This window comes from Pithys albifrons, chromosome 4, assembly GCF_047495875.1.
Source record: "Pithys albifrons albifrons isolate INPA30051 chromosome 4, PitAlb_v1, whole genome shotgun sequence".
Taxonomy (NCBI): Eukaryota; Metazoa; Chordata; class Aves; order Passeriformes; family Thamnophilidae; genus Pithys; species Pithys albifrons.
The window spans coordinates 3,898,673-3,924,360 of record NC_092461.1 but is presented as its reverse complement, the minus strand read 5'-3'; the positions used below and the strand labels follow the sequence as shown (position 1 = coordinate 3,924,360).

Sequence of the window (25,688 nt, the reverse complement as noted above, 5' to 3'; positions counted from 1 at the left end):
TCCCCTTACCATTCCTTTACCTTACAGCAAGAAGAGTGCATTGAAGCAGCAAGAGACAACAGATCATGCAACCCTTCCCCACAGAGCTGCACTGCAGAGCCAAATGTCTGCAGTATTCCAGGCTGGAAAGGGCCTGGCCTTCCTCCTGGAGAGAAACTCACAGTTGCAGCTCACAGTGTATATATTTACTCTCTCCTCTTCTCTTAGCATGTGTTGTGACCATTTTCCCCACCCATCTTGGCAACTACAAGCCCTCATGTTATTTTTTTTTCCCTTCTGAAAATATTCCACAGTGCAAAAACTCCATCCTGCATCCTTCTGGAAGAGAGGGGGTTTTTTGTGGACCTCTCATTTATTTCTCCTTGAAGTCAGGGAAGTCTTTGCCTACCTGGTCAGCTTTGAGTTTCAGTGAACATGCCTAGAGTTAAAAAGGTAAAATTCAGTGTATGAGTCCAGAGAAAAGTACCTATCAAGTCTTCTGTAGAAAAAAATACATGAGTCCTAACAACCTACTGACCTTTATACCTTTGTCCTGTCATTTTTACAAACCTCTCCTGTTTGGTATTCCAACCTTACTTCTTTTCCCACTTGCCCTGTAACATTATTTTTCACACCAGATGTTTTGCACACTACAAAGCTGTAAGAAGCGTGACTTGCAGTAATTGCCCTGCAATGGCTGAGAAGGCTCAGGGATGGCTGAGAAGCCTCAGGAATGGCTGAGCAGGCTCAGGGATGGCTGAGAAGGCTCAGGGATGGCTGAGAAGCCTCAGGGATGGCTGAGAAGGCTCAGGGATGGCTGAGAAGGCTCAGGGATGGCCGAGAAGGCTCAGGGATGGCTGAGAAGCCTCAGGGATGGCTGAGAAGGCTCAGGGATGGCTGAGAAGGCTCAGGAATGGCTGAGAAGGCTCAGGGATGGCCGAGAAGGCTCAGGGATGGCTGAGAAGCCTCGGGGATGGCTGAGAAGGCTCAGGGATGGCTGAGAAGGCTCAGGAATGGCTGAGCAGGCTCAGGGATGGCTGAGAAGCCTCAGGGATGGCTGAGAAGCCTCGGGGATGGCTGAGAAGGCTCAGGGATGGCCGAGAAGCCTCAGGAATGGCTGAGAAGGCTCAGGGATGCCTGAGCTTGTGCTCTGTCAGTGATGGTGGGGAGTCATGCTGTCACTTCAGATGGCTCTGCCCCTGGTTGCTGCCTGTGGAGTGGAAGATGTGCCTACCTCGCAGGGCAGCTTTGGAGCTTTAGGGCTTTAAAGCCTCCAAGTGAGCCACAAGCCTTGTTAAGTATTGCTTAACCTGTTTCCTCAGGGGCGAGCACAGCCATGCAATGGTTTTTTGGGAGACTCAGAAGTGCTGCAGAACAACAGTGTTTTTTCTGCAGACCATGCTGAGTGTACAGTCTGGCACAGCAGGGAGGGGTGTGCTGACTAATAACCTCAGTCCCTGCTCACCCAGGCAGATACTCTCATCTCTGTCTTACTGCCATGAAAACTAACACCAGGGCTCTCTTTCTTTTGTAGATCCTGGCGCTCCTGTGAAACTGCCTTGTATGCCAGTTAAACTGTCACCTCCACTACCTCCAAAGAAAGTCATGATTTGCATGCCTTTAGGGGGACCAGACCTCGCTCTCTCCTCCTATTCCACGCAGAAGAGCTCGCAGCAGCCCCTGCCCCAGCAGCACCACACTGTCCTGCCCTCGCAGTTAGCAGCTCACCAGCACCAGCTCCAGTACGGCAGCCACAGCCAGCACCATCCCTCGGGGTCCAGCACGTTGCCCATCCACCCCTCAGGGTGCAGGATGATCGAGGAGCTCAACAAAACACTGGCCATGACCATGCACAGGCTAGAAAGGTAATGCATCAGCTTTTAAAGTTACACCTTGATGTGCACCGTTTCCTGCAATGTCAGCACTTGAGTTACGTTCACAGGACTTGGATGAGGACTTGGATTGTTTAGCCTGGAAAAGAGGAGGCTCAAAGGTGACCTCAGCACTGTCTGGAACTGCCTGAAGGGAAGTTCCAGCCAGGTGGGGGTTGGTCTCTTCTCCCAGGCACTCAGTAATAGGACAAGGGGGCACGATGGGCTCAGGCTCTGCCAGGGGAAATTGAAGTTGGAGAGCAGAAAAAAACTTCTTTGCAGAGAGAGTGCTCAGGCATTGGAATGGGCTGCCCAGAGAGGGGGTGGATTCCCCATCCCTGGAGGTTTTTAAACTGAGCTTGGCCGTGGCACTGAGTGCCACGATCTGGTAAAGGGACTGGAGTTGGACCAAGGGTTGGACTTGATGACCTCGGAGGTCTTTTCCAACCAATCCATTCTATGAGTCTATGAGGTGTCTCCTCTGGGGTCGTTCCTGGAGAAACAGAGGCAGGGGAAGAGCCTTTCCAGGACTGTTTGACAAGTTCATGGCAAAAGGGAGATAAAGATCAAATTTCCTGAACCCTGAATTGTCCCGTTCAAGGGAGTAGATAATACAGCCAGTGGTGAAGATTATAATAGGACATGCCTGGCTTGCAGTAAGTGCTGCAGAGCTCCAGTTGTGTGTGGGATTGCTAAATGCAAGGAAAGGAAGATTCATGAAAGAGCAACAATAATCCAGTGTGCCACTCAAGCAGAGCATCTCATTAGTATTACCAATTAGCTCGAAACAATCTATGTGGACTTCCTAACAGTCACTTTGAGGGGTTTTAATACAGCATTTAAATCATTTTAATTAAATTATGTGTTTGATCTTAAGTATTTAAGCTATTCCACAGCAGCTACTTTCTTAGCCATTTGTATCTGAAGGAAGGCAGCAGATTTGATCAGAAGTGTCTTGCCCACCTTGGGGCTGGTTTTTGTTACTGTCACTTTTGATATCTCTGTGTGATGCTCCAAGTGGTCTGAGTAAGTGAAGCACGTTATATAAATACAAGCTGCCCTCATAGACTGCAAGATCAACAAGCTTTGGGAAATTTATTTCACCTTGGATTCATTTCCCAATGTGAAGCAATTGGCTCCCTTTGCAGAAGAAAATCAGCAAAGGTTATGGCACTGATATTTCACATTTAAAATAGATAGGAATCCCAGTTCATGACATTGCAGGCAGTTGATTTTCCACAGCCACTTTGTGTTGATTAACTGTAATTTCAATCATGGATTAATGCTTTGAGTACTTTAGTTGTGCTCCTTGTCAAAACAAATCAGTAACTTTTGCATTCACAAGGGAGAAAATAGGGGATGACCATTTCCTCTGCAACAGCAGTTGTTCTTTTTAGAGTATTTCAAGGCAAAAGAATTTCAAACCATTTGCAGGTCTGTGAATCTGACACTTGCTGTTGAATTCTTAAATTGCTTTCTCAAGCCACGTTGTGATTTAGGTAAATTTACTGTTTCCTTGATTTGTGCAGACTTTTAAAATACATTTATTTAACTCAGGAGGAGATTATTTATACTAAATGCCACTGTTTTCTACTAATTTTGACAGTAATTATTTCCCCTTAATTGTATAAAATCTGCAGTAAACCCAAGAGAAATTACACTGCAATATGTATGAGTTGGACCAAGGGTTGGACTTGATGATCTCTGAGGTCTTCTCCAACCCAGTCCATTCTATGATTCTATGATTTATCATTGTACACTGAAGTCCAGAACTCTTGAGGACCTGTTAAAACTGCAGAATTCTTGGATCTCCTTCCCTCTGTGTAAAATTTGGTATTGTGCTCACACCTGTTGCATGCACAGGATATCCAGTGACATCCTCCTTTCCTGTAGGAACTTTCCTGTCCCTTCCAAGATAACAGTTCTGTATCAAATCCACATTTTGCCCAATAAACCTCAGAACTCTTCCCTCCACCAGGTCTGTGTGTGTGAACAGGAAGAATAAAAGGCTAAAACATCAGTGTGGATTTTTTCCTTACACAGAGAAGGTCTGTGGAATTTGGATAATCTGACGACATCTGAAGCCTGATAGTTGAAATCAGAGCTTTGCCAATGAGCCACAAACTTGCCAGAGAAAAATGAGCTCTCCCTCTGTTTGGGCCTGGAAGCCAGAAGTTATTTTGCTTTCTTTGACCTTTGGAAAGCCACTGAGCTGCTCTGCCTCTCCTTTCCCCTCTGCAGGAGTGATTGCAGGTTACTGCCTCACCCAGATCTAGGGCATATTAATAAGTTAATGTCTTGAGGTACATTAAAAGCATGTAATAGCTGTTCAGGTCCCAGTTGTTCTTATGCCTTAAAATGGCAGTTAATTCCTGGATTGTTTTTTATTCAGTTTTATTATAGACATTATAGAACATTAAGTTCATTTGCACACTTAACACTTTTGATTGCAAACATTTTGTGGAACTCATAATGTCTATTCCTCACCTATTCTCAGAAGGGCAATCTGTCCCTTGTCATAGTGTGACTATTATGACATGTCATTTGTGCTGCCAGTTTACCTCTATTTTCCCTGATAAATTACCAGTTTTATTATGGATTAAGTTGAAACAGAGAAATGTGTAATTTCCATATAACCTTTTTTCTGGTGGCAATTTGTGCCCTCCTGCAACAAATTTCCCCTTCAGCCCAAAGGGTGCATGTCAAGCATAAGTAAAACCCAGATTTTTGGGCACCATTTTTTCCCATTTCAGAATGTTCTTAAGAGCTGACAAGCCCTGCCACCAAAATGTGATCCTCCTGACTGAAGTGAACTTGAGAAGAAAGCCCATGCCCCAAAGATGTGCTTTAAGGAAGCTCCAGAAACTCTCTTGTGCCACTGGGATGTGTCTTTAATTCTGACTTAGCCAGGCGGTTTCTGGATCTGAAATAGCCTCATTTTCTGCCTTGCCTTTATAGTTCTCAGTCTGTCTGGAAAGGTGACAATTAATTTCAGTTATTCTGTGGCTCAAGGTGTGTGTTTGTGGGATGGGGGTACTGAAGAGCTGGTAAGTGGCAATATCTCACTCCGGGCTGGAATTTCCTCTGTGGCAGAGCAGTGAAAAATCGTTGGGACCAAAAAGGCAGAGCGTGAGACCCTGTGAGTTCCTCTGGGACCCCCAGCCCAGCCTCAGCCTGTGGATTTATGCAGTGAAAGGCATCAGACATTACTGTCGGTGTCTTGTGAATCTTCTAAAGCATCTTTGAGTCAGAAAGCATTTATCTTCCATAAAACTTGTCAAGAGAATTACCTCTTGTCTAAACTTTAGCATTGCCTAAGGGTAGGAACATTTAATATTTATAGCTCTGCCTTCTCTCTCTGTCTCTCACACACATGCCTGTGGTAGAAACATACATACAATGGTTTGAAGCTTTTTTCAGATCTTTGTTTTAACTGGTAAGTACAGCAAAGTGGACTGTGGATCTGAAAAGATGCTGATAAAAATGTAACCCTTTATTCCAGAATCAAAGAGCTTGAGATGACAGATGAGAAGCGTGTGGGGGGTTTTTTTCCCTATTAGATTTTACAGGAGGGATTTCACTTTTTTCCTTTTTTGATTTTGTCTGCACTCACATGCTTCCATTTTTTCATTAAAATATTTTCTCACTAGAAACGTTTCATGTTATAGTGGTGTAATTTTCTTTGCTGTTTTGGTCGTGTAAAGATGATGCAGCAATAATTGCAAGTGCTTGAACCAGCGAGCTGTGAATTATTCAAATCCACGTGTTAAGATGCATTTATCTCCTTGGAACAAGCACTTCTTCCAGGGCAGCTTTGTTCTCTAATTTTGTTGCAAAACACGAAACTGGTGTAAAAAGAGCTGTTTCAAACAACAGTGTGGGGTTTGGTGAATAATGTTGGGAAATTTGTGGTGTGGACCACCTAACCATGGGAGAGTTTTGCAAATAATCCAGAGGAATTTCTACCCAATGGACACACCCAGTGACCTTGTTTTGTCTTTCTTCAGTATCCTGCAGTACTGCAATATTTCACAAGCTTTGCTCAGGCAGCTGACTTAGTCAAAAGACTGGTTTTAATCAAGAACAACACCAACCACCAGGAAAAAAATGAGGGGCTTAAAATAGAAACTTGTATTATCAAGAAAGTGGATGATTCAGAAAAAATCACAGTGAGATGAGAAGCTGCCTATTTCTAGATCACTAGTTCATATAAAGATCCTCTGTGGTAACTTGTAAATTGTGTTGCCATCCCATACCTGCTCAATCACCTAAATTGTTCACCACTGGAAGCTTTTTTGGGTTGTTTTTTAGCAATATTTAACAGAATTTCACAGTATTACAGTTTCTCTCTGAAATTTGATTGCAGACTTTTGAATTTTCTGCCTTTCCTCATAAAAAGACTTGTTCAAAAATTAGGTTGTAGGGAAAACAAATTTAATTAAGTTTAAAATAATAAAATTCTGGAAGTATTTCAATAAATTAAAAGTTAGTTGAAAGTTTTTAAAGTTTGTAGTGCGTTGATGTGTCATTTATGAAGATTCAGCTGATGAATTTTAAAACTGCATTGGGGATAAATTTTTTTGGGCCAAACTCAGTGAAGTCCAATACAAAAATTCACAAGCCAGTTCTTCATGAATCTCTCTTACTTTGTGACACAAAACATGGAAAGAAAATGGATCTTCTCTCTTAAAGGCATCCAGTAAAGCTCTGCCTCTCACTGTTGGTTAGTTTGGAATAGTAAATGTTGGAATTAACTAAATGATCTCTTTGAAGCTGACTGTGATAATAACAGCATGGTGTGGTTTGCTCACAGTATCTGAAGCCTTTTCTTCTCCTTAATCCCTAAGCATAATGTGGATTATTATTCCCAGAACTCCATTTTTAGAAGTCTTTCTAGGATGTTATCTGGCAGCCATTTAGGAGTCCATGTTAACTTTGGGGTTAGAAGAAATCAAAATGTTTCACTTTGACTCAGTAGGAAATAATGTAAATCATTTCAAGATGCAGAATTGCCTCTGGTATTCAAAGCAGGCTGGAATATTCAAGGGAATTGAGGCTACTCATTACTGGGTAAGGAGAGACCCAAATCTGTGTGCTCCAGGTCATGTTGACCAGCACATCTTTCACACCCATGTTCTTCTGGGAGGTGAAATGGCAGTTTGACACTCAGGGGAGTGCAGGTCATGTTTTCCCTCTGCCTTTCTCCAATTATCCCCTACAGGCTGTGCATTTCCTTCTTCCCAGTTTTATCCACCTTTTGCCCTTGGGTGAGACACTTTCTCCTTGCTGCCTGCAGGCCAGAGGGGAGGTGGCACAGCCACCAGGCTGAAGGAAAGGTCACCACCACCCCAAGCAGCTGCTCATGAAGGATTTGCCCCAGATTAGTGGCAAATACTTCACAGTCCTTCATCCTGGCTGCCAATATTTCTGCCTGTGTGCTGTCCTACCTCTCCCTAATAAGGGTTGTACCCTAAATTCAAGGTGTACTCAGTTTAAACCTCTCAGATGTCTTGCTGGTCTCAAAGACCTTTCTGTTCTCATTTCTCCTCAAAAACCAATAAAAGACCATTAACTCCTGTACAGGGTGAGAGAAGCAACTCTGTCTTTCACTGAGCTGGTTCCTTTAGTTTCTTTCTTTGTTTTTCTTTCCCACCAGCTCTGGTTTACACACAGGTGACAGTGTTACAAAACCAGGACCTGGAGGCCTTCCAGACATGAGACAAGTGCCAACTGTTGTGATCGAGTGCGATGACAATAAAGAAAATGTGCCTCATGAACCTGACTATGAAGATTCCTCCTGCCTGTATCCAAGGCAGGAAGAGGAAGAGGAGGAAGATGAAGAGGAGGATAACTCATTATTTACTAGTAAGACTCATTCCATTTTTCCTTGCTTATTTACTTAATTTTCAGCCTGAACTTGCAATACACACGGGAAACAAAAGGCCTGTGTACTCTCTGTGTTGAGTGTGGCTTTTGCATCTCTCAGGGTTTGACTACATGGAAATGCCAATCCAAAATAACAAGTAATAGGAATTTATGGTGACTTCCCCCACCCCATGAACCCCTGTCTGGGTAGTTCCCAGACTAAATTCAAATGACTGGGTTTGGATTATATCAGTTCACTTAGAAATTGGCTTTTGGATTCACTTTCCCAAGTGTGCACATACTTTGAAAGGAGTCACACTCAGAGGATTGGGCTCAGATAAGAAGAGGTTAATTGATACCATATCACAATTACAGACTGGGAAGGGACCTGTGGCCCCTTCCTGACCTCTCTAAGAAAACCCACCTCCTGCTCCAGTGTGGCATCATAAGATTTTCCCATGCAGATACAGCACTTTGCATGACAGCTGCTTCTCATCCTACACATTGAGTTAAAGTTTCAGGCCCTTGGATTTCTCTTTTTTTTCTGAAAACTGAAAGCACTACAATAAATAACATCTTTTTTAAGACACACACAAAGAAGACACTACAATGGGCATATTTCACCTCCTCAGAACCCTCTTCTCACATCCTGTAACTCTGATGCCTGCCCAGATTCTGAGGTCAAATAATTCATTACATTTTGTGCTAGAGAAAGCCATGCATGCAAGGAGCAATTTTGAAAGAAGTCCTTCTTCTTCACTCCTCTCTGTGGAGCAATATATTAATTTCTTTTTCCTGTATATCTACCAATTTCAGCTTTTCCTTATTATGATATGAATTGAGGTTAATTGAGCACTTGAAGTTACTGACACCCCTTTTCCCACAGTCCATCCCAATGTGAAGGAGAGCCTGCTGTCCTCTCTTGGCTGCTACTCCTTTGCCAGCTGCAGGCAGTAATGAAGTGATGACACCTCTTTTGGCAGAGTCTCTCCTCTCTCCCACAGGCTCCCTGGCAAGGAAGATCTGCAGGAAGGACTCCTTAGCAATCAAACTAAGCAATAGGCCTTCCAAGAGAGAGCTGGAGGAGAAGAACATCCTCCCCATGCAGACTGATGAAGAGAGGCTGGAGCTTAGGCAGCAGATTGGGACCAAGTTAACAAGGTAAGAGACACAGATTTTTCTGAACTCTTGCTTTTGGAAATATGTGGTGGGATGCAGTTTTTTGTCCTTAGTCTTTGAACATTTGAAATCTGTCACAATGTTCAAGAGTAAGAGCCACAGGGAAGAAGAAAAGACTCCAGACATTATTTCTGCTCCAGTAAAACTTCCCTAGTTCGTTTTCCTGCCATATGCTATGGGAACTTTGATTGTGTGAAGTATCAGTGTCAGCTGTGTGGATTTGGTTCTTCTTGCTGCATCACTGGGGAATATTCAGCTTTGATAACACACTGGCCTGGAGCTGCAAGTGCCCTTTTATAAGCTATCAGTTTGGCCAAGGGGCAGAGGTACAACTTTCTCTTCTGAAAGCATCTCCCATGAGCAGCTGAGACTTTTCCTGGTCCAAAATACTTAAGTCCTTCAGTACTTGCCTTATTGGGTCAGGTTGGATGGATTTACCCTGTCTAGACACTTTCTTCTTCATAACACTGCTGCTCACCAGCTGTAATGGTTTTCCATATTCCACAGGGTATAGATGGGTAGCCATTAAATGTGGAAGATATCTGGAAAAAAAAAAGTAAACTGAGGTCAGATAGAAATGTCTAAGAACCTGCTGAGCTCCAGCCATGGTTTGTGTACTCAGTTTAAGGCTGTTATGTTGTCAGCTGGGTGGTGTGTGGAGCTGGTGGATGCTGTTAGTTGAGAAAACCACAAGGAGATGACCACCAGGTGTTGAAAATTTCCTTGTGGGTTTTCCTTTTTAGTTTTTAGGGTGTTGCCATATTGTGGAAACAGGAACAATGGGAGCTCCTGGTAAATACCTTTCAGCACTTTATTTACTTTTTCTCCATGGCTTTACTCTGTATAAATTAAGCACATCTTTCCAATATATCTTTGAAAGTCTTTTTGCTGGATCATGCTTAGCCTGCTCCAAGACCTGTCTAACTCTTCAGTATTCTTGTTGAGGGGCCTCAGCAATCATGCCCAAAATATCTAAGATGGAATTATTTGCCTAAATTACTTGGGACTCTCCAAAGTTTTCCAACTCTGGCTGCTGAAGGAAAGTAGTGTCATTTACAGGCATTGATTCTGCACAGCCCACTGTGCCCCAGGTCTTTTTCATTTTAAATATTTTATTTCTCAGCTCTCCAAAAACTGCTTTTAAGAATATTTCTTCAGCATATGCCTTTTTAACAAGGGAAGCCAATTTTGACAGTGCCCAAAGCCCTTTCTGTCTAAGACCTGTGTTCTCATAATGTTGTTTGTTTGCCCAGTTGCACCTCTGCTAATTCACTCTGAGCTATAATGCTTGATCTTTTCTTCTAATATTGTCCCAGGACTTAGGGGCAATCATAAATAGTTCAAATAATTAAAATGGTGTATATATGTTTTTTAAAAATAGCTGAGCTGAATGAAACTGTTCCATTCCTGCTTTATATCAGTGTCAAATCACTGAAACTGGTAGAATTTCACAAGCCTTAACTGGAATGGTACAGTTGCCATTTAATTGACATTTTAATTGCTAGGATTTACAACTTAGTATCTCATCCTTTTGAGTAGCTGAAAACAATTCAGAAATATGAGGAAAAAACAACTCTGCTCATCTGCAACATGCAAGAAGCCACAGGCACTGCAGTAGCAAGAAGAAAGGTACCTGTCCTACCAGTGCTTTATACCTAAATGTAATGTAGCCACAGACTGATGAATATTACACTAAAATAGAGAGAGTTTTTCAATTTGGACAGCATTTCTTTACTGTCCAGACTTCATTACTGAACCCACCACTTGCTGCTGCTCAGTAATTGTCGCACAGTGATGCAAATGCCAAGCAAAATTAAAGTAGTGAAGCATTTATAGTCCTTAGAGAAGATGCTGGATGCAGGCTGTAATTGCAGCTGGCAATTTTGGATTTCAGAGGGACTTGTACTGTTCCCCCAATGGTCCCCCAGGGTTTAAAATAGCCAGCCAATCAAGCCACAGATGCTACTTACAGAAGTGAAAAATGCAGAATAAAAACTTCAGCAGATAGTTATTGTCTGTAATGGATCAATTAATTTTCACCAAGAGGCTGATTAGGGTACTTCAGTATTTATGCATAATCCTCCCAGTATTTAGCTTGGAAGAGCTCATTGGCTGCCACATTTGGCAGATCAGAATTTAGCACTGTATAGAGAATGTCATTTTTAAAGGTGCTCATAGCCAGACATATTGAGCTTGGCCATTGACATATTGTGTGGGACCAAAATCATCCCAGGTGTGGTTCCTCCAGCCCTCTTAGTGTGGCACTGGGAATCAGTTTGGCACAGACTGGTTTGTTCAGATCTGTTTAAATGTAGCTCTGAACCTCCTGTTAGTCCCAGGAAATTGTTATGACTTTATTATTGCGTTTGCCAACTGGAGAAGAGATTCCAGAGCAGAATTCCCTTGGTTGCCTGTTTGCCATGCAGGGGCTGTATCTCACAGCAGGATCTGGCCCACTACACACCTACATGTGAGCTCAGCCATGAGACAAAACCCTTGTGCCCATCACAGAAACACTTCACATGAATGTAGAGCTTTGCTGGTTTGTGTCCTCTGTCATGTAAACCCAAACAAAAATGGAACTTCTTGCCCAAGGTGGGAAAATACGTCTTAGCAAGGCAGGAGATCCAACACCATGTGAGTTCCAGCCACACTGCACCATGAGCAGGCTTTACACAGTAATTATGGCAGCTAGTTACAGCAGCTAATTAGAAGACCTCCTCCTCTAAACAAACCAGAATAGATTACTCCAAAATGTGGTATCTACTATGAAGCAGGGAGCACGAGTAAGATGCAGAACTTTCAGCTCATAACCACTTGTGACTTGGAGATATGAAATGGATGCTGAAGGTTGTGTTCTTGTCTGCTAAAAACCTTTGCAATTCCATTAACTTCTACTCTGAAATGCAAACCTTCTGTGCTAAGCAAATCTTTAAGTGGGTATGGTTTTAGGAAGCACAAGAGCCCTTGAGGAAAACACCAGACTTTGCTGAGGATTTTGCACTCCCTTAAACTGGAAAGACCTGGGTTATTTGTGTCTTTCAGGAAATCTTTCCCATACCCTGAGACAATGTGTGTCTTTAGACTATGGTTGATACACCATGGATCCTACAAGAGAGGCTTTCTAAAGCACTCAAGTCTTCTTTGAGCCTCTTAACCCCCCAACTCTGGGGAAGGTGCTCATTAGCACTTTGATACAGGACTATTAAAGCTGAGATTTTGGTCCACTGCTGCTCAAGAATGCATGGCAGTGTCTTTATTGACACTGAGTTGTTTAGATCCTGGCTTTTTCTACCTGCTGGAATAGGGTAATCTAATAATATAAAAATCTGGTAATCCATTGTGCTCTCATCATGTTACAAATAAACAATGTTAAGGGAACCTGTTGATGTGTACAGTGTTGTTGCTGGTCAGCATCCTGTGTGTCTCATCAGCACCTCGGGGCAGAGGGCAGGCTGAGTGCAGGTCAGGAGGCAGAGGAGACACACAGAGGCTGTCCATGGGCAAGCAGTGCTTGTCAGGGGACTCTGCCCTTCCCTGGCAGGTGCCACAGGCAGCCTGATGAGTTCTTGCAATCCAGTAAGAGTTTGTGCTGTGCTGCTGCCAAAAGCTGTTGGTTGTAGGGGTCAGGTTTAACCTCAGACCATGCCCAGTGTGAAAGCAGAGATGAGGTGGGAGTGCAGCCCTCTGCACATTAACTAATAACAAAATAATAAACAAGTAAGTAAGAAAGTACCAAGCTACCTATTGCTTCTCTTGGGACTTTAAGGGATGCTCTTCCTGTTGCTCAGCTGATTCCTGTGAATGTGTCACTATGGATGTTCTTCTGGCTTTAAAGCAGTGAGTCAGCTCCTCTATCAGACAGACAGTAGAGTTCTGCATTGTTTTTTGGATAACAACCCCAGATTTACCCACTGCAGTGCTGTCCTTGCACTTGCAAGTGGAATATCTTGATCTGAAGCAATGGAAATAATGTATTGCAAGTATCATGAGCAGACAACAGAGACACAGTGTGTGTGCACATGGCTGTAAATAAGCACACTTGGGATATGGACATGCACACCTGCTAGATGTGCTTATAGGCCTGTTGATGCTCTGGAAATAGTACCAAAATGTCTGTGAGTGAGAAATGTAGCATGAGAAGTCATAAAACTTCATGGAGTGGCAGGTTTGACAGGTGGTGGTCACCCACTACCTTGTTCAGAAAGGTGATCTACTCTATGCATTCCCTGATCAATACTTTATCTTCCTCAGCTGCACTGAAAATGCTGCTTAGAAACAGAAATCCTGTGATGAAATGAACTTGGTGAATTCCCACAAGTATGAAAAATTGCCATTGATTTTTTTTTTAATGTCATGGGGCTTCTATGCGATGTTTGGACTTGTTCACATCAGGTAATAGAAAGAATAAGAAAGAAGAGTATCAAAATGGGACAGTTTGGAACTTTCAGCATCACTGTGAAGGTGATAGAGATAGAAGGGTCAATGTATAAGGCTTGCACAGCCATTGGAATGCACAGCAGTTCCTTCAGAGCTCTGAGGGGACTGAATAGTCCAGAGTGATCATTTTTATTCACTGAAATTCAGGCTGTGAGAAGACTCAGCTTTTTGAAATGGTTAATTATTTAAACAGTGTTGCAGTCCCGTTAGAGGGAGGGTTTATTCAGCCAGAGGATGGCAGCACTATGGCCCCATTGGGCATGGCTGGATCTCCTCGTGGCTGTTCCCCATCTCCGAGTCATTTAGGGATAAAAAGAATGGGCAGCCAGCAGGATTAGGCTTTATTCACAGGCCTCATTGTGTTGGGTAACGGGAAATAATTTCTTCCTAATTACTTTTGACGTCTGCAATTCTCACACTCATTGTTGGCTCCCACTAACGAGAGGGAAGCGAGTGCCTAAAGCAAGAGCTCATCCCCGCCGGCAGCAGGGACGTGTGTGCAGCTTCTCTCCTCACGTGGTGCTGGGGATAAATCCCACGGAAAATGGGATTGTGGTGGACAAGCTCCTCCAAATCCTGGATTAGAGGGGACAATGAGCGTGATGGGGGTGACCGGGAGAAGCTGTGCCGAGGTTTTAGCTGTGATGGTGCCCAGGGAAAAGGGCATTGTTTTCCCTTTTAGTTGAGCTTCCTGAGGAAGCTGTTCATCTGTGGAAACCCCAAGGGAGTTATCTAAGAATTGTCCTTAGCATCAGGAGGGAGGCAGAAAAAGCAGGTGATTATTTATGGGTGACAAGCTGAAACTGAACTGTCACGACACACCTGGGCACAACCACTGGGAATAAATAAAGCACAGCTGGTCTGGGTTCTGCACATGGGTACAGGTGGGAGATGGGCTTTCAAGGCCCTTGGCAGCCTTCTTGGCTGTGCTCTATGCCCTGGTGAGCTCTACTGTGCTGAAAAGAAAGGTGGCTTTGTAGTTCAAGTACTCTCAGAAGGCTCCATCTTCCACAAGCTTTCCAGCCTCAGGCCACTAAAGAGACATGTGCACACACACACATATATATATTATTAAGGTATTTTGGAGGTCTCCAAATGTACAGATGTGCCTATGAACTTTGGAAAATCCCACTACTTGACCAACTGTCATGGACAGCAGCCTGTGTGATTTTAGAAAAAAACCCCACCCAGACACCAAGATCTCTTTAGAGTCTTACTCTGTGTTTCAGCAGAGCAAGTATCCTCGTTTCTGAGCACTGTTTGCACTTGTCTCTTTATATTAGGAGTTTCCATGGCCAACATCATCATCATTCATCACAGGAAAAGGCATGTCTGACATCATGAATGATGCTATTTCTATTGTTTCGATAGTTGAGAGTTGTTTTGCATTTCATAACTAGAAGCACAAGTTTGAGTAATTTGCTATGACAAAAGGTCAGTGGAGCAATCAGAGGAAAGGGGAGGTCACAGTGTCACTGCAGAACATGTCACCTTTACTTGCTCCCTTGGATGGGAGATGACCAGTCTCCTTAACCTTTGCAGCTCCACCTTGGAATGGGATTAAACCCTCCCCCCCATCAGTTGGGCTCAACCAGGGCCAGCAGATGTTTTGTTATTTGCCTCACAGAGTGGGTATAGTCTGTCCTTGGGCAGGTGTGTCTATCCATGTTAGAAGGAGAAGCTGCAAATGTACAGAGACATTTATGTTACTATAAAGGAGGAGGAAGGTTGTGCTGAGGAGAAGGATGACTTTAATGGTAGGCAACAGCAGCAGGAAGCAACATTTGAGGGCAAGGTCTCCCCAGAGGCACCCATGTGACCACTGATGAAATGCAAAGTGTTTTCTCCATGTCAGAAGTTCATTTCAATAAGAGATGTCACCAGCCCAGAAAGGAATTTCTTATTCCTGGGGTCTGCCAGAGCTCCTGCTCACATGGAGGCAGTTCAAGCCACACCACACTGTCATTGCAGCATCTGTTTCTCCCCCCCTTTCTCTGCAAAAGTCGAGGCAGGATACATTATGGGCTTACAATTTCCCCTTCATGCTTCCCATGCTCCTCAGCCCCCTGACACAGTCTGGATTTGAGGTCTAATTCAGGCTGTCAGCACAGCTGAGACAAATATATTAAGTGTACCTTAATTTCCTTTGTAGTTTCAGTGGGGTGTGGTGTCCTTCATTTTCTGCCCCAAATTGATTGCAGTGTTGCTTTTAGTTGTCAAACTGCTGTCAGCTTTTATCTGAGGGGAAGCCACATTTCTCTGCTGGGTAAAATAACTCACAGTGAGAGAATGCAAACTCATGGCAGAAACAAAATAATGTATTTTGGTAATAGAAATAGTCTCATTTCTCCAGCAAACAAGAGGCCACATGGAGTCCATGCAGAATTCACTTTTGAATAAAAGAATGGCATTAATAAAAACAGGTGAAACAAACACAAGCAAGGAAGTAGCTACTTCAAAATATTATATTCTGTCTTTAAAAACAAAGGTGGTTTGTTTGTTGTTTTAGTCTGTTTCTCTTGCTGGTTAATGCTGGCAAATACAGGGCAGGTCCATAAAGAACTAGCTCATAAATTTCTACCTTGAAAATATCTAACCATAAATGTTCATATTTTTGGTCTGCTGATTGTGGAGAGTTAATCATAAGTACAACAGTTGTTCAGCTTGGATGACTTTGTAATTTCTGTAAAGGAAACAAATCAGGTGGCAGCACAAGTAAATAAAAGGAGCTGACTGGCAGGAGTAAATTTGACTTTATAGGCTGATGATTGTAAAGTGGTGAAATTGCTCTTTGAGTAAAATATTTAACCTCTCTCAGAAGTTACAGTTTGCATTTTCCCCCACCATCCCTTCAGTGTATTGTGGCCTATTTGGCAACACATGTGCAGGAGATTTAACCCAGGCAGTCCTTGTAAAGCAGTCAAACACATAAACATAATCTTTTATCCTGACTCAAATCAGCTTTTAAATATGTGTGCTCTCATATGTGCACCATGGCTGTGACTGAGAGCACAAGCAGGACTTGTAGAGAGGTAAGTCTGACTTGTGTGCATGGGCATCTGTCTATGCCCAGAAACCCAGGCAGGCTGTTGGATGTGAGTAAACAGAGGGGACTTTTTGAACATTAAATAAGATTTAATGTTTTATAGGTCTGGTTTATATGGGACTAAATGTCTTTTGGACAAATATACCAAGTAAGCAAATAACCATTACACCTGGTACAATTTTTCATATCTTCCCTAAGACAGAGTGTTAACACAAAGACCACTCTCAGATGAGAAAGGACTTTTTTGCATGCATGCAGAGAAGTTACAACTGGTCTTTTAGAGGCTGGTTTGAATGAGAATTATGCTCCTGTTTCAGAAACCATTTGTGGGAATTAACCAAAGTCCTGAGCCTCAGACCTGATCACGTAAAATTACCATTTATGTTAATAACTTTAGTGAGGAGAACGTGTTCTCATCTGTCATAGACCACATCAGTGCATCTCCAAGTGTGCAGCCTGTAATATTCATTGCTTACCTTTGATAATAAATAACTTTCAAACCATCAAACTACAGGGAAAGCACGTTAGTACCACAATAAATTCAGTAACCTGCTCCTTCACTGACATCCCTGAATTCAGGAGGCAGCAACACTACTGGTTAGTGAATAATTAATAAAACAAGCATTCGATATATTGTATTTGCTAAATGAGCAAATGTCAGCTGGACTCTTTATCCTGCAGAATATTGGAGTTTTTCAGCATGCTGGAAAAGCCTTCACAATTTCCTTTATTGCAGTAATCAAGACAGAAATGGTCTTCCTGCCTCCCTGCAACATAATTTCTTCCTAATATCGAATCTAAACCCACCCTATGTTAAAAGTCAGTTCCTCCCATCTTATCATTACATGTCCTTGTTCCAGGGATAGAACACCCCTGAAACTCCTTCCTTTTTCCATTTACAGCTGCCTGTAAATGCCTGGTATCCTTCACCCTCAGGTTGGGCCAGAACCATTCACCCCTCCCTTGTCTGGGCAGACAGAAATGATGAGACAGAGACATCTGGGCAATTCCAACATCACAGAGCTACGTGACACCCCACCATCCATTTCATCTTCCCCCTCAGACTCCACTGGCCAAGGAAATCTAATGCTCTGCTGCAGTCAAAAGAGCTGCCAACATTTTGCTCTGCACTGTTCAATGCCAGCAAAGGGCTCCATCATGTTTTCTACTGTAACATGTCAGATTAAAAAAGGCTCAGCAGCAGTGAAAAGATGTGATTTTTTGCCTCTGAAACCCGTCACGTAGGACACATTTTTGGGAGGCACTTTTATTTGCCCTTGTCTTGACTAACTTCTCTTCAGAGTCTTTATTTTGTCTTATCTCTCCTTGCACTTCAGTAGTGCAAGAATCCTTCCTCCACCCCACCTTGGTTGTAGTTACTGTGCAGCACTTGGCCTCAGCTTGAAGGATTTTGGAGCAAATAGAGACAGTGATGGGGAAGTGCCAGGAATGTGAGGAGATACCAGGCATGACAGTTGCCTTGTCTCAACATCTTCCCTTACTGTTGCACATTTGACTGCCTCAGATCTGATTCTCCCACCTGCCCATCACTGTACCTTGCCTTTCTCTCAGTTCTGTGCACTTGTCACTAAACATGTCATGTTTTAAGTATCAGGGCATGTGTTAAAACCTTCCAGACTAACAATGCTGCCTCACTGTTCAGCATAAAGCTGTATCTGAAAGCGTGGATTTGACCCAGCAATACTAAAAACTCAGAGCCCTCCTTCTTTAATATTTCTTTAGTCAGACATGGCAAGGGGGAGAAGTGCTCAAAGACAAGGAGGAAAGCAAATGTCACTCCTATATTCAAGGAGGAGGAGTCAGGGAATTACAGGTCAGGCAACCCCACCTTGATCACTGGGAGGTGATGGAGCAGCTCATCCTGGAAAGCATATCTGGCCACGTGCAGCCTTCAGTGAAGCTTTCAGTGTTGTCTCCCATTGGATTCCACACTTGCCCGAGTATGGGCTGGATGGACAAATGGATGGAAAATACTGAATGGCCAGGCCCAGAGACTGGTGTTCAGTGGCATGAATTCTAGTTGGACTCCAGAAATTAGCAGGGTACCCCATGAGATCAGTACTGGGTTCAGTCCTCTTGAACATCATTCATTAATTACCTGAATGATGGGCAGAGTGTATCCTCAGCTGGTGGCACCAAACTGGGAGGAGTGGGTGATGCACCAGAGGATTGTGCTGCCATCCAGAGGGACCTTGACAAGCTGGAAAAATGGGCTGACAGAAATCTCATGAAGTTCAGAAAGGAAACTGCCAAGTCCTGCACCTAGGAAGGAACAACCCCATGCACCAGTGGGGGTCAGTCAGCTGGAGAGCAGAATGGCAGAAAAGGATCTGGGGGTCCTGCTGGACACCAAGTTGGATATAAGCCAGCAACTTGGAAAGGAAAGGGCTAATGGTATCCTGGGCTGCATTAGAAAAATTCTTGCCAGCATGTCAAGGAATGTGATCTTTTCCCTCTGCTGGGCACGGGTGAGGCCACCTCTGGAGTGCTGTGTCCACTTCTGGCTCCTCTGTAGAAAAAAGATATGGATACCTGGGAGAGAGTCCAACAAAGGGCCATAAAGATGATGATGATGATGGACTGGAGCATTTCTGAGAGTGTTTAGCCTAGATAAGAAAAAGCCCAGAGGATCTTATCAATGTGTATAAATACCTGAAGGAAGGGTACAAAGGGGACAGAGCCAGGCTCTCCTCGGGGGTCCCCAGTGACAGGACCAGAGGCAACAGGCACGAACTGAAACACAGGAGGTTCTCTGTGAACATCAGGAAACATGGTTTTCACTGTTAGGGTGACCAAGCACTACCACAAGTTGCCCAGGGAGGTTGTGGAGTTTTTCTCCTTGGAGATATTCAGAAAGTTATGAGGACAGTCTTGGCTCTAGGTGGCCCTGCTTGAGCAGGGGGGCTGGACCAAGTGACCTCTAGAGATCCCTGCCAACCTCCAGCATTCTGTGATAGCCCAAGTTATCAAAAGAGCTGACAAAGTCAACGTGCACCACCTTTGCCTTTTGGAGTACATGACATTGTTGGCTGATGATTTGTGTGTGCCTTTGGCATTGCAGAGTGGCCAAGTTCTGTCTCAGGGTTCCCAAATCCTGACTCCCTTCACTCCCCCCAGTCTGAGGTTACTGTGAATATATTTCATAAAGCTGTTGTGATGCAATTCTTAACCAATTCCTCCTGCTTTGGGTTATTGCACGATGGCTGTGCCAGCACAGACAGTTTAGCCAGGTCACAAGCTTTGACCAGTGCCCATCGTGACATGTAGGCCACAAAAGTCTCCAGCTCACTTCAGTTCCATGAGAATGTGGCATTTGCCCTTGAGACCAAACTCCTTGTGTTGTGCTCTGTGGGAAAAGTTACCAGGACTCGATTTCTAAACCAGACCATGTCCCAGACAAGCTGCATTCACATGGAAATCAACTCCAGACACCCAACTTCCCTCAACATGCATTTCTCTCACCCTGCACCTCCCCATCCCCCCCAACCCACCTCTGCCTTTGCAAAAAACCAAACCAGAGTCCCAGTTTCACTTCCAAGAGTTTTCAGTTTCCTTGTAGAGCTTTTCTCCCTCTCTAGGTATCCAAAGCACAGCTTTTTAAGGTCTGCCTTCAAAACCTTTTCTCTGACTGGGTGACTGTGCTGGTTCTCTTTGCTGCCATTTCCTAAGCCCCCTGTCCTTGCCATTGCTGGATGTGCAGCAAACAAGTGTGTGCCCTGCAGGGAAATCCAGGCTTCTCCTATGGAATGTCAGCAGCCAGGATCAAACATCCTTTGCTCATCTTGAGTGCAAAGTATTTTAAATATTCATTCTCTTCAGCCTTTCTGCCTGAGTAACAAGTGCATCAACTATTCAGACCAGGAAGGAGCTCAAAAAAAGTCACCTCTTTAAAGGGCAAACAATTGCAAAAATGTGGATTTTTGATGGCACCTTCATTTGAAATGTCACATCTACAACACTTTGCCAATGAGGTTTAAGAAGTGAAGTGTAAAGGAGAAATTATTCTTTAGTCCAAGAGGGCCAGGAATATTTTTCTTTCCCAATTTATATAAGGAAGATGGAAGATGTCATTGAGCATTCCCTCCCCCTCTGTAGTTCAACATCATCTCTAGTTAAGAAAAAATAGAATAAAAAATTCCTGGTTTCATCCCAGCAGCGAGAATGTGATAAAGCAGCAGGTTTTACACATGGAGAAAGTGTCAGGTGGAGCTGGGAATGTGCAGAAAGGGCACAAGTACCTGGAATTAGCTGGAAAACTGAGTGGGGAAACTTGAGCAGGGGGTAAACTGAGTCCCAAAACTTCAGGGAGAAAGTGTAAAAAGCTGAGGTCTCAGTCTGGAGAAGACAAAGAGAACCCTGGAAGGGTTTTGTATCACGGGGAGGGGGTTGGTTGTTTTGAAGCTAAGAGTATTTGCCTGGAAATAGGATCTTTGTTACTTGGGAGATTGTTGATTCCTGCTGCTAATTCCCTATTTGATGTGATAAGCCCCTTTGTAGCATTCCCTTTGTTTTGCTGTGGAAATACATACAAAGCAACAAGGGGGAAAAAAAGGATTATCACTTTATAGTCCAAATTTAGCCTCCAGGTAATTATGTGCATCTCAGTAGCTTCAAGAGAAGAAAAGGCAGATGGGACAAGGATTCTCCTGAGTAAAAATTATTTTAGGTCAGTAGATTTCAGCCTAAAGGTGATGATATAACTGAGAGCAAATCACATCTAATATCTTGTCAGAATAAAAAGTGTGCAGTTTCCTAAGGAATGAGGTTTTTTAATTTTAACCAGGTGATTTTTTTTTGTTTTAACTAGACATTTTTTTGTATTTTCAGTCTCTGGTGCAGCACTGATGTTCCATGAGGTGCTAGGATTTAAAAAAAAACCTATTTCTGAATACCATGGCAGTCACTGCAAGGAGAGTTATGTTTACTGGAGTTGGCAGAATAAGGGATTTTTTGCATTTGTTACTCAAATGGAACAAAATAATTAACAAGTGGAGTAGGGAAGACTGAATAAAAATAGCAAGTAGAGGCATTAATTTTTCATTACATGCTGAAAAACAGCATTTTAGGTCAGAATTAAATATTGTCCTATGCCCTTTTTAATGGTTTTTAAATTTCATTATTTTTAAGTATGTCTAGTGAGTTGTTTATTCAGCTGAAACTGCTCACTAAGTTTGACCTCACGTTGCAGACAGTTTCTGACCTTCTGGAACTCAGTATTTCCACAATTCTGGTGCTTGTCCCAAAGGTTTCAGCCAGTGCTAATTCTTAATCTTCAAGGGAAAATTTTAGGCACAGCCCTTTGCAGAAAGTCACTGCTATTTATCACCTGCCTTTGCTGAAGTCTGGGGGTCTGAAATCCCTCTGGCACAAAATAGTTAATCACTCCTAAAGCTCTCAAATCTCTTCACTTCCAGGAATTTTCCCCTTCAGTAAGAAGACAAGGTATGGGCACCATGCTATTCCCTCTGCATCTTTTCTCCTAGAAACTGAAATTGTTGTGGGTTTGAATTGCTGTCACTGCCAACCTCTGTCAAAAAAGCTTTTATTTGGAGTTCCTGTATTGTGGCTGTTCCGAGTCACTGAGTACTTCAGCTTTTGATTCATTCTGCAGAAAGTGGAGAAGTTGCCTTTTTTTTTTTTTGCTTTTTTTGACATTACCAATGTAAAGTGCTATTTGGAGATGAGTGTTATTTCTGCTGTATTGTTTGCTTTTCTTCCTGCTGGCACTGGTAAAATGCTCTGTAACAAAGGGATGGATGTAATGCAGGCTGGGAGAGTTGGGGTTGTTCAGCCTGGAGAAGAGAAGGCTCCAGGGAGACCTTGGAGCACCTTCCAGCACCTAAAGGGGCTCCAGGAGGGCTGGAGAGGGACCTCTGACAGGGCATGACAAGGGGGAATGGCTTTAAACTGACAGAGGGTGAGTTTAGATTGGATATTGGACAGAAATTCTTTACTGTTGAGATGGTGAGGCCCTGGCACAGGTTCCCCAGAGAAGTTGTGGATATCCCATCCCTGGAAGTGTTCAGGGCCAGGCTGGATGAGGCTTTGAGCAACCTGGGATAGTGGAAGGTGTCCCTGCCCATGGCAGGGGGGTTGGAATGAGATGAGCTTTAAAGTCCTTTCTAACCCAAACCATTCCATGGTAATGCCAATCTGTTCTCTGAGTCTGGAGCAACAGGAGACTTTCTCAAGCTGGACACACACGTGTTGAGATGAGCATGAGCAAGTTGGTTTTGCAAAGCAACCACTTTTTGCATTTCAGATTGAGATTTTCCACGATAGTCACAGATTATTTGGACTGCCAAGCAAAGTTGTCTCATTTGTTGGCATGTTTTAAATGTCTCTGGCTTGGTATTTTAGCACTGCAGCTGAATTGACCCTTAGATCAGCTCAGTTGGTTAAAACTTGGTTGTAATAATGCCAAGGTCGTGGGTTCAATCCCCTGTGTGGGCCATTGACTGAAGAGTTGGACTCAATGATCCTTGTGGGTCCCTTCCAACTCGGAATAGTCTGGGATTCTGTTATTGCCTGTAATATGAATAGGAAGATGAGGTGCTGCTGCTTTTTTTATTAAAGAGAGTGAAGTTTCATTCTCCCCTCTCCATCCCCAGGCCACACCACACACACAGAGGAAGTAACTTCTTTATTCCAGTATCAAACTGTGCAATCTGCCCTGAGCACCAAGCAAGGAAAATGCCAAGAGGGAAGGGGGTTTTGCTCTCCTTTCTCTTGCTTGGAGGTGGCTCTGCTTTTAAGAGTGTAATTGTGTGGTAAGAACCACCTGAAACTGGAGAGATGCCCCAGATTTGTTTAATCCAAGTTGCTAAAAACCCCAGGGAGTGGTGTCACAAGTGCAGTCACAGCTGGTTGGGGACAGAGAGATGAAGGGCTCTGGGCCCCTGCTCAGGTCTGTTATTTGGAAGAACAGTCCATGAAGCCCTTCAGCAGCAGAAGACCATGGACACCTTTGAAAATACATTAACAGTGATCTGGTGTCCTGCAGATTTCCAAATACAAAGTTACACCTCAAAACTGAGCAAGTGCAGAAGTTGGAGAAGGAGAAGCCTTCAAAAAACAGTGTTTGGAGAACAAGAATGTTGGATTTAAGCAGAAAAAAGTTACTAAGAGGTGTAAGGCAAACAGTGTTCCTAAGATGTCGGATCTGGGTCTTCCCTCCAAAAATACATCTTTAAAGACTCACTGCTCTAAGGATGTTTGTTCACAGAGACAAAACAACATTAATACAGAGAAAAGATATTTTAAAGCAAGCCAGACCCAAAACTGCCTGTGGATAGCAAACATTATCTGTTCAGCTCAGACTGATTCTCCTGGTGCCATTTTATTCATGGGTTGACCTTGAGATGTGAATTATGATCTCTCTAGCTTTGTAAAATCAGCTTTTGGGTTCAATATTATTACATTTGGAGAAGCAAGTGTCTTCTCACAATGCTGTACAGACAACAGAAGGACAATTGCTAACATTTCAGAACATTTTTTTCCTCTATTACAATGGCTCCTCACACCCATCTGTTTTTTCTGGCATGCTTTAGAATTTCAACCAGCATTTAGTACATTTTTCCCTCTGGATTTCTAGTGCTAAAAAAAAGAAAAATCCCATTTTTATTGTTCCAAAAACACATTCTGGAATTAGACACATAGTAAATTCCCTCTAGATTGTTCTTTGTTTTTTTACTGCAGTTGTTGGATATTTTGCTCTTGGGATAAGAGATCTGAGAAGAAATGGTGCAAGGCTCATGTGGTGTAACTATCATAAGTCAGCCATGCCCTTTTTTTTATTTTTTTTTAAATCATTTAAACTTGCATGGCCATATTTTATGTGAACAAGCAGCATTAGGCTGAGAGGTTTGATGTTAATGGCACAGAATGTCAGGGAGGAGGCTCCATTTTAGAGCTCGGGGTGTGAGAGTTGATCCTGCAACATTCCACACATCAGGAGGATGTTTTGCAATTATTGTTATTAAAGGGGGCCAAAATCTGCATTTGGGTGTCAATCTTGGCATTATCTCCAGAAAAGAAGTGAACTAATTCCTTGGCAAAATGCAGGTGGTGGTCTGATGAAAGAGTGATGACTTGGGTTATGTCACTATCCACTCTGTTTCTGCTCAGAGTTATAGGGCTAGCTAGTAATTAATTCCTTTATTTCTTTTAATGAAATACAGAGTTTAAGGCCAACAGATGATTCTGCTTTATTTGGGTTTTTAAAGAAATATGTTCTGTCTGTGATAGGCAGGATTTTAACCTTAAAATTGACATTTTGAGTACAATTTTCTTTCCCCAGGAGACCTAATCTGGCCAGACAGTTCTTTTTTGGGGGGAGCTTATAACTTTCCCCAAAGTAAAAATCATAATAAATAAATCCCTCAGTCAGCTGGAACAGAAGAGGTGGCACCATTTGAACCATGACTCAAGAATGGATTCACATGGCCTAAAGGATGGGAAAACTAATTGGTCAGTTTTAGGGTTTAAAACAAAGAGCCAGCTTGGTTATATTTTTCACTATCCACAGATGCTTAAGCAAGCAGAAAATTTGCTGATTAGTTTTCCCAAAAAATCCTCCTGCAATCTGGACTAATCGGAGCTTTAAAGTCTACATTGAAGCTGTTTCTCAACACAAAATCAAGTCTGGGATAAGCATAATTTTGGGGGGTAGTAAAAGACTGCTTAGAGGCTAAATTAAAGTCTGAATAATTTTAGTTGTAAATCTGGTTTTCCATCGAGCTCAGCTGCAAACATGAGTGCAGATGTGTAACAAGGAGCTGTCATTTGGTTGGCTCCCATTCCAGACTGTTCTGCACTAGTGCTGAGCAAAACCACTGCCCCTCTCCTCCAGGATATGGGGCTGGATCCCACAGTCCAGTCCAAAGGGAACCAAGTGGGATGCTGAGGTAGAAGTACCTTGTCAGTGAGGCTCCATCAGGAGGTACTCAGATCTTCAGCTGATACTGAGCAGAGATTTAGCTTCTCACCAAAAGCAAGGACTTCCCACCAAAACTGTCTAACCAGTTCTATTCCAAACTCTGTCTCAGTGGTGCTTCACCCATTTTGCCAGGGATGAACAGGGATCTCTGCCCACTTTGGTCTCCTCCAGTCATTGCCACAGGCTTCTTTGTAGCTGCAGAAGCCCCACCATCTGCCAGGGGCTGAACATTTAAATGAACAGGGAGGTGGAGAGCAGTCATTATATGATTACTGAATCATGACAAACATGCCTGATGGTTTTATTGCCCTAATTTCTCAGGAAAATGAGGTACAAATCATGTTCTCAT

The 25,688-nt window shown here is 43.2% G+C and overlaps 1 protein-coding gene across 5 annotated transcripts in view; it reads left to right on the top strand.

The window, feature by feature from the left end:
- The window catches only part of PHACTR1 (phosphatase and actin regulator 1), a 271,226-nt gene that overhangs the window by 221,033 nt on the left and 24,505 nt on the right, over positions 1 to 25,688 (top strand). For all 5 annotated transcript variants that reach the window (XM_071553248.1, XM_071553246.1, XM_071553247.1 and 2 more), the window contains 3 exons: positions 1,514 to 1,844; positions 7,507 to 7,715; positions 8,720 to 8,876. In XM_071553248.1, the coding sequence (XP_071409349.1) occupies positions 1,514 to 1,844; positions 7,507 to 7,715; positions 8,720 to 8,876 (697 nt within the window). The remainder of the gene's footprint in view (positions 1 to 1,513; positions 1,845 to 7,506; positions 7,716 to 8,719; positions 8,877 to 25,688) is intronic.